At 38.5% G+C, this 9,950-nt stretch overlaps 1 protein-coding gene across 3 annotated transcripts in view; it reads right to left on the bottom strand.

Annotated features, from left to right (window-relative positions):
- The window catches only part of Adamts20 (ADAM metallopeptidase with thrombospondin type 1 motif 20), a 115,457-nt gene that overhangs the window by 100,676 nt on the left and 4,831 nt on the right, over nucleotides 1-9,950 (bottom strand). For all 3 annotated transcript variants that reach the window (XR_003845473.1, XM_021216448.2, XM_029548260.1), the window contains exon 3: nucleotides 4,624-4,786. Coding sequence is in view for 2 of the 3 variants with exons in the window: in XM_021216448.2 (XP_021072107.1) it covers nucleotides 4,624-4,786 (163 nt within the window). In the remaining variant the exon portion in view is untranslated. The remainder of the gene's footprint in view (nucleotides 1-4,623; nucleotides 4,787-9,950) is intronic.

Raw genomic sequence — 9,950 nt, forward strand, 5'->3', positions numbered from 1 at the left:
GTTGAACTACCCAGGAAAGGGACTACCAGTCAGCTGGTTGGTATAATAATGAAATCTCTTAATAAGGCTTCCATAAACATTACACTGAGTTTGTTCTTCCTTTCCTTATGGCATGGTATCGCACTTCCGTCTGATGTCCCATATTTCCTTTATTGTTGCCTTTCAGTGCGCTAGATGGTCCAAGCACACCTCAACTACAGTGTGCATACACTTCCACTTCCATATAACATATTTTCCATTCTTCCTCTTTCCCAGACAAATTATTCAACTTTTGTACTTTAGATAATGTACTATTATCTCAAACAGACTTTCTGTGACTGATACATCCAGGCTGGGTGCATCCCATACTAGGCTTCAAAGCGTCTTCTACAGAAAAGTTCTTTTGATACCAAAATTCCTCAACTATTTTTTTAATATTGTTTAAGATTTATTTATTTATTTTATGTATATGAGTACACTGTAGCTGTGCAGATGGTCATGAGCCTTCATATGGTTATTGGGAATTGAATTTTAGGATCTCTGCTCACTCTGGTAAACCCCTGCTTGCTCCAGTCGGCCCCGCTTGCTCAATCCCTGCTCGCTCTGGCCCAAAGGTTTATTATAAATAAGTACACTGTAGCTGTCTTCAGACACACCAGAAGAGGGCATCAGATTCGATTACAGATGGTTGTGAGCCACCATGTGGTTGCTGGGATTTGAATTCAGGACCTTTGGAAGAGCAGTCAGTGCTTTCAACTGCTGAGCCATCTCTCCAGCCTCAATTCCCCAACTATTTAACCCCAATATTATTGTATGAGAACTGTTATGGGAAGAATATGAAAAATGAAATACAGCCTATCATTTTGTTTTATAGAAGAGAGAATATAAAATGTAAAGCTGAGAGGTGAGATGATAAAGGCATACTCAAGCTTAGAAACAATTCAAGACAGATGGACACTGACTGGTAAACTATTTTGTCATCTCTTGGATTCTAAATCCCACATTGTAAGCCTGTAGAAATGTTGGCAGGTACACTAACCATGAAAGAACAAATAGACATAAATGAAAATAGAGTTAACTATTGATTTGCAATATATATATATATATATATATATATATATATATATATATATATATATATATATATATCACTGTCTCTATAGGCCACAGTTAGTATGAGAGACAAAAATTAATGAGCCACTATTATTTTATCTTTATGTATCAAGAGCTCCCAGGTATTCATTTAACTAGTTCAAGTTTAGAGCAAAGTGTCATTATAGTTTTAATTTGAAAAAAAAAAATACTACATTGCTGTGGATGAAAAATATTTGAAGTTAAACATCTTTTAAGGATGACTGATTATATCTAAAACAAGACAAAGAAAATGCAAGGCAGCAGGGGAGAGTGTTGTGGGAAAGGATGCATGAGTATGAGAAAGGACAGCATCCAGATCAACCAAGTTGCTAAGTGAATAACTGAATACACATATCAGAACAGGAAGCTAAAGCAAAGACAAGAAAATGTTCTGAACAAAACAGAAAAGCAGGTGTGTTAAGAATGTCACAGGCGTCTTAGCCACAATTCCTCTTCCTCAGACAACAGATCAACTCAGGAGCCAGAGCTAGTTCACATGGGCCAGGAGATGCCAGACTTCCCGGCAATGAGCTAGAAACATTAACTTTGTAGCAACCACGTTCTTACACTCAGGAAGCAGAGACTGGATCCCTGGGCCAAGCTGACTAGATAAACCAGCCAGAGCCAGCAAGCTCAGTGAGTGGGCTACTCTTCATACACGGTGGGATTTCCAAAGATTAGTTTTTTCTTCTGATCTGCAGGCCATTGCTAACCAATTCTTATGTTGTAGTATTAAGGACTCCGGAGACAATAGAAATAGAGGAGCGTCAAATTCTCATTTCATTTTTGCAAATGCTTCTAGGTTTCTGTCCCCTTTGTGTTTTATTTGTGTTTAATTCTGCTGGTGGCATTTGCGGGATTTTTTTTTTTCATTGATATCTGCCCACTCTTGTGTCTCTTCTTGCTAGATGCCCTTCATCCATGGGACTGTACCTAAGCCATATTTATATGTGAGATCCTGGTATCCACAATCACAGGGATTAGCCAACAAAATCCATTTGTATGGCTTCAGGGCATATAGTAAACTCTGACCTTGAAAACAATTAAATCTGTTTCATCAAGAATAGAGTTGAGATTAGTTAAAACCACTCAAAAAAGGAAGACACTCTTCAGCTTAATCCCGATGAATCACATATAAATCCTACAGCCCTCACCTTTAAGGAATTCTCTTGAAGATCCAGCTGTTGGTATAAGGAAGCATACTGCAAGTATTTATGAACATTGGTGGAAAAGAGAAGAAAAACTTTATAGCACTTCATTAATTATAGTCACAACTCTTCACTTCTAATAATGAAACAATAATTAGTAGCTAATATTTTAGGTCGCTAATTCATTGCATTTATTAATGACTAAAATATATATGTTAATTAGAACTAAAACAGGAGGAATCTATTTATGAAGTTAGATATTAAATCATGTTTTGATAAATATTGTACAGAAACATATATGGCAAAAAAAAACTAAGTCCCAGTTTTCTGGTTGCTTTCCATTCATAATTTTTATCATATGTCTTTTGTATGAAAAACCTTTGAAAGCAAAGAACATAGCTCTTTAGAGCACTCTTCCACTAGGAATGAATGCTGGGCATGAATATGAAGGTCTGCATATCACCATGTGACACATTGTGCATTCAGAACGGCTCTTGGTGGTTTTCTTCTTACAAAGCTACACAATTCATTAAACAGGCTGCTCATGAATAGTCCGTCAGATTGGGCGTGAGCCGCCTTCTATAGCGTCCCATTGTGAAGCTGCACACCCGTTTGTGTTCTCTTTGAAGGCATAAAAATGAAACCCGTATGCTCATATTAGAAGCATAAGAAAAGCATCTGTTATGTCAGTAGATTTAAAGTGAGGCCTTGGTTGCCGTGAGAGCCCTTCAAGTGGCGGCCTTTTAACAGCAAAGGTTAATTAAGAAGTAAATTCCCAGAGAAAACCTTCAAAGGCCTGTGCATCATCACCTGTCACTACAGACTACATCACAGCATTGGGAACCATAGTTACGGACACCTACAACTTCAAGTAAATCCTTCAGAATCCCATTCTTTCTTTCTTTCTTTTTTAGATTTGGTGGGTTTTTTTGTTTAAAGGTTTATATTAATACATATGAGTGCTCTGCAGAAGAGGACGTTAGATTCCATTATTAGAGATGGTTGTGAGCCACCATGTTGCTGGGAATTGAACTCAGGACCTCTGTAGGAGCAGCCAGTGCTCTTAACCTCTGAGCCATCTCTCCAGCCCCCCTAATCCCACTCTCTTTGTCTTGGCTTTGTATTCTTGGGCTAACTGCTGGTGCCTTTCCTCTATGGTTTTGTATGTTGTCGTGTGAAAAATGAAGAGCCATGCATGAACCCAAATCTAACTTTTATACAGAGTACAAGTAAAATATTTTAGCAGCAACACATTTATCCTGCAAAGAAATTTATCATTCTTAGATCCTAATACACTGTAAATACTCAGCAGTTTGAGTTTTATAAGAAGATGGAAATACAATTCTAACAAATTATTAGATCAAAGAACAGCCTAAATATATATATATATATATATATATATATATATATATATATATATACAAACAAACTTACATATATGTGTGTATCATATATAGCATATATCATATATCCTATGATATATCTGATATGTCATATATATATATTCATATATCCCATATGATGAGTATGATTGTCTTTGATAATCTCTCAGACAAAGAACATGGGGAAAAATTATTTCTCATTCTAAAAACTTGAAAAGACCCAAAAGGGGCAAAGGTGCCATGACATACTCAAACTATTAAATATCGTTCAGCATGAAAATGGACAAACTGCTGTGACATATACCAAAGTAAACACATCTGAGAAGCAGGCTGAGCAACGTGGTGGTCATAGATACCAACAGATGATGTTTCCACTAAAGAGAGTTAGAACACTGTGAGGAGGAACCAAGAGGGACGGGTAGCAAGATTCTGCTGTGAAAAACAATGTAATCACCATTCTGTGACTGGTAGATTGAAATAAAAATGCCCTATGATAGTCCACTATAAATTCTATAAACTTCAATATTTTGGACTTTAATTTACTACAAAAGTACCTTAAATGCATAATTTCTAATGGATCCTTTACAGAATTTTTTTTCAGAAATATCATTTAAGAGATGCCATATCTCATGAGGATATAAACAAACAGTTGAACTTACACAAGTAAAAAGTATTGTAGTGGCTATGGAAATCAGGAGTGGTAATTTGAAGAGATTTTGGTCAAAGGATAGTTCATTTGTGTCTAAAATACACTCAGAAGCACTACTGTGCAACAGAGAGACAATTTTAATGAAAGCGGCACACATCCTTAAAACTGTTAATAATGGATGTTCTGACACAGAAACCATTACATAATGTATATATTCTTCATATGCAATAGATAGTGTATACAACTGTGTCAAAGAAAAATATAGATGATAGCCAATACAGACTTTAAGTAGCATTACCGTTGAGCTGAATGGTTTCCCTTCAGAGTTTACCTGAAACTTCACAAGGCCCGTGAGGCCACACAAAGGAGTTCCTCTTTAATTCCTGTCTGTAGATCAGATGTGGCTTGTTGTGGTCATCGTCATGCTCACTCCCATCGGCCCTCAGGACTGGCTCTAAGAAATACTCCCCGTCGTTCGCTTTGAATGTCCCCATCTGGAATGGAAAGAACAGCATCGACCTTAACCAAGAGTCACTGCGGGGGACTCACGTTGCGCCAGCGGATAAGGTCTCACGCGCACACAGCACTGGGACTCTAGCTCAGAAGCGGAGCACTTGCCTAGCGTGCATTTTTCCCCGAGTTCTACCCTCAGCATGACAGGGACATGAAGTGAGCTCACAGGAAGAAAAGAGAAGACCCACTCACTAACCGCTGTCAGCTGAACACAAGTTTCCCCTCTGTGGCTCATGCCTCTGTCCACACTCTTCTGGATGAAGTCACAAGGCTACGTACTGTCCCCATTCGTCTGAGACAGCTGATGCTCCAGGTATGAAAGACAAGCACAGTGATGCTCTCAAAATGAATACCTAGAATTTTTCTATAAATGTTACACTGCTTGGTTTGGTCTACGGAAGGCAAGGGGAGGAAAGTAGACTTAGCTGAAGGTCGGGCTGGATAAGATGGGTCTGGAGATGGGAACTCAGGACTCATTGATGAGAAATGAGAAATGAAAGGTTGGGCAAACTTTTTACAAAGAAGGACCTGCTGTCTGAAATCTAGAATCCAACAGCAAACTTAAAATCACTAACAAATAAAACTTGAGGGCACTCAAGAATGAAACTTTCTCTTTTGTCTTATTCCAAGCCCACTGCCAGAACGTGATGGTTCGACCCCCACAGTACGACCAAAATTGAATTATCCCAAATTTAACTACCATATCCATGATCGAATCTAAAATCTTGGCCTCAGTAAGCATAGCGACAGATCACTATGTTCTAGTCCCCATATCAGAAGTCACACAGGACCCTCCTTCACACGCATGCAGCACATTGAATCAATGGGAAGACACACTATTTAATTACCAGTGTTGCATCAAGAACACAGATACGTAGAAAGAATACATCTGAATCCATCACACTGAATAAATACCAAAGAATTGATGGTGTAAACTCCTAAAAAAAATAAAACCATAAAAAACCTGGAATCAAAATTGAGAGGATTGCTTTGTTTGCAACCCCATAGGAAGAACAACAATATCAAATAACCAGACCCCTCTCCCCAGAGCTCCCAGGGACTAAACTGTCAACCAAAGAGTACACATGGAGAGACACATGGCTACAGCCGCATATGTAGCAGAGGATGGCCTTATCTGATCAATGGGAGGGGAGACCCTTACTCCTGTGGAGGCTCAATTCCCAGCATAGGGGGATGCTAGTACAGTGAGGCAGGAGTGAGTAGATGGGTGGGGGAGCACCCTCACAGATACAGGGGGGAGGGGGGGAGGAAATGGGATAGAGGGCTTTCGGAGGGGAAACTGGAAAGGGGGTAACATTTGAAATGTCAATAAATAAAATAATCAATAAAAATAAATAAATAAATAGGTGTGTAGGGAAAAAAGAAAAAGGAAAATAAAATAAAATGGGAAACTTCATGATACATTTAAAAATATACCCAGGATAGGGACTATGGAGATGACACAGTTGGTGAAGTACTTGCTATACAAACATGGAGGACCATCCTTGCACCCCCAGCAACCAGGCAAGAAGTCAGACACAGTGATGGATGCCTGTGATCCAAGATCTAGGGATGCAGAAACCAGAGGAACTCTGGGGTCTGCTAACCAGCCAGTCTAGCCAGACTGGTACACTTCAGTTCTGATAAGACACACTGTTCCAAAAAGACTCAGATGAACTCTAGAGGAGCGTCACTGATGAATCATAGCAAGAACTTTGAAAGACCAAACAATATCATTGTATAGCTAAGGAGACACCACGAATTAGGGCGACATTCTGCGTTAGGATATGAAATCCATCAAACGATGGTGAGCACATAGAGATAGATTCCTCTCTATGACCAGATAGAGCAAAAGCGTCCACATGGGCATCTGTCACAAAGTTCACAGCCAACTCCAACACAGGGGTCAGAAATCATTCATACACTCATATGTAATTCACCTCAGTCTCATTGGAATGCACTGCGATTGTAAACCTGAAGCTCTCTTTACGGTAATCATGACGAGGTCACTAGTCCTCCATCAATGTGGTCGCTTTCTTTATCTTTCCGACATTTAAGGCATTGCCAGGAATGGCAGCCAGTGAATAGCCATAGAAACGAACATCTTTTGACTGTCACGGTAGAGCACCTGTGTTATGATGCTTCATTTTAACCACTAGCTCAGCTCTTTATTGGACATCCTTGAATTATGGCAGTGTGTAGACTTCTCTGACATATCTATGCATGGTTTTTCTCTCATGCTGACAAGTCAAGTGTTTAGGTTCTCTTAGAATTGCATGTTAATATAACAGAATACATTTTTAATGACCTAACATTTTTAATAACTTAAAATGAGGGGGCTAGAAATATGGCTCAATAGGAAAATAGCTGTTTAGCAAACATGAGGGCATGGGTTCAATCCCCAACACAGCCAAAGTAAAACAATTGAAACTCCATTAGGTGTGCTCACAATAAAGCACTGAGAATATACTATTTTTAAGAAAAGACAAAGCTCTACAGGGTTTTTATTTGTTGGACACTCTTCTAACGACATAGCCTCTCCCATGGTTCATTAGTTCTCCCAGTGTGAAATTTGAAAACCTGACTGTAAATCACTTACTTTTCACTGTATTCTGAGACTCCGGCATTTCTGTGTTACCCAGAAAACTAATTCTGTCCATTCTATAAGAGGTAACAAAGAAATTGTTTTTGAAATCTGAGCACATTGCTCCACGAGAAATCCTTTTCTGCCTTTAAAAAAAAAAAAAAAAAGTCTGCTGAGGAGGAGAAATACGATAGTATCTTGGGGAAAGATGCAAATAGACATGAGCCAGGCTGCAGCTTAGCTAAAGATCACCTACCTACAGCACCACTGCGAACTGCACGCTGTCCCCCAAGAAATAACTTTTAAAAATCATTATACATCCTTTTGCTTTTCTCTTGATTACAAAACTGGCATGAAGTATTTCTATTTCAAGGTTACAATAAAACTCAGGAGATATAGCCTGTGCTCCCCCGAGAGAATGAACAGTTCTGCCAGAGTTCACCAGCCCATCAGCTAAAGCTGTACGGGTCTAGCTTGCCAGGAACAGTACCTCTACAGTGGACAGGGATTCCTTGGAATCCATGCAATTTTAAAATACCAAGCTCCCACAACTATGTGAAGACTGTTCCCCAAACCGATTTCATTGATAAACAGATTTATCAATGAAGGATTATTACTTTCATCAGTTTTTCTATAGGCAATCCCAATGGAAGGGACCTCTTGCTAAATAATAATAATAATAAAAATAACATTATGGTTGTGCCAAAAGGCTCCCAAGGAGGTATTAATTCAGATTTAAAAAAAAAAAAAAACTTGGAAAGAGAACTGGAAAGGAATTTGAGGACTTGACAAAACAGGTGGTTCATAGAATCATATTTAGCTCATCCATATTTTTAGCATCCTGTCTCTCTTCGGATGAATGCTGCAGACTGATTCGGAAGGAAGCCAGTGGGGTTACACTGTGCTTCGCTGGCTAGCAAATACTTCAAAACTAGTTTTTACTTGCCCAGGAGTTTCCTGATTATTTAGAAGAGTGGCCGCCTAGCTGCCAAGATGTTCTGAAAGGCAGTAGGTGATCATACAACTGGTTTCAATGTATCCACTGAATATAATTTTTATGTATTCAGAGAATTTCATACACTCGTCGTCCAAGAATGCTATTTCAGTATTGTGGCATCCAGTCATAATATATATATATATATATATATATATATATATATATATATATATATATATATATATTGCTGTTGTTTCCAAAAAAAAAACATGACCAAGTGTTTGTGTGTGTGTGTTGTGTGTATGTGTGTGTGTTTCTGTGTGTAAGTGTGAATGTGTATCTGTCTATGTATATGTATGTGTGTGACTATGTGTGTGTGTTTCTGTGTTCATGTATATGGAGGTCAAATACAACCACAGATGTCATAATACCTCAATAACCATTCATACCCCTTGTTTTTGAGACAAGGTCTCTCACTGTCCTAGAGCTCACCTGGTAGCCCAGGCTGGCTCGTCAGCCAGCTCCAGGGATCAATCTGTCTCTGCCTCTCCCACACTAAAGTGCTAAGCACATGCCAAGCACTTGCCAGCACACCTGGTTTTATTTAAACAAATTACAAAAAAAAAAAAAAATGGTGTGATGGTGGGTCTAACACTCTCACCCTTGTAAGGCAAGCATTTTACCAAATGAGCTTCTTCTCTGACTCAACTGAAGATTCTTGAACTATCTGATAGGCTAAATGAACCCACTCAAGATCCTTGTACCCCTAATTATTTATTTCCACTTCATGCTGATCTCCCAATTCCCTCCTATGTTTCTCTAATACAGGCACTTCCCATAAACCAAATCACATTTTAATATTTGCTTCTTGAAGAATGTGGACAAATACACACTAGAATATTAAAAGGAAAGGCACAAGAAATTCTCTCACAGTGTTGTTTAAGTATTTTGGGTAACTATAAGACTAATCAGTTTTGGGTAAATTAAAAAAAAAAAAAAGGTTAATCCAGAGGGACTGGACAGATGGCACAGTGGCTAAAGATATCTATACAAAGCTTGAAGAATTGAGTTTGATTCGCTAGAATCCATGTGATGGAAAGAGGGAATCAATCCCCTGCAAGCTGTTCTCATAAATGAATTAATAAAATATATAACTATAGAATAGTACATGGGATTACATTGGTACTACTTAAATACACTTTCTATATTTGCACTATCTGTTAGCACTTAACAAAAGCAACTCAATTAGTTAGTAATTAGTCCTCAGTGGAAGGAGTGATTGGCAGGCTAGATCTTTGTTCTTATAAGAAATCCCAACATAATTCACATGGCCACATAAGATACTCTATGAGAATACAATCCACATGGCCACAAAAGATACTCTGAGAGAATACAAGCCACATGGCCACATAAGATACTCTATGAGAATACAATCCACATGGCCACATAAGATACTCTATGAGAATACAATCCACATGGCCACATAAGATACTCTGAGAGAATACAAGCCACATGGCCACATAAGATACTCTATGAGAATACAATCTGCATGGCCACAAAAGATACTCTGAGAGAATACAATCTGCATGGCCACAAAAGATACTCTGAGAGAATACAATCCACA

This window comes from Mus pahari, chromosome 17, assembly GCF_900095145.1.
Source record: "Mus pahari chromosome 17, PAHARI_EIJ_v1.1, whole genome shotgun sequence".
Taxonomy (NCBI): domain Eukaryota; kingdom Metazoa; phylum Chordata; class Mammalia; order Rodentia; family Muridae; genus Mus; species Mus pahari.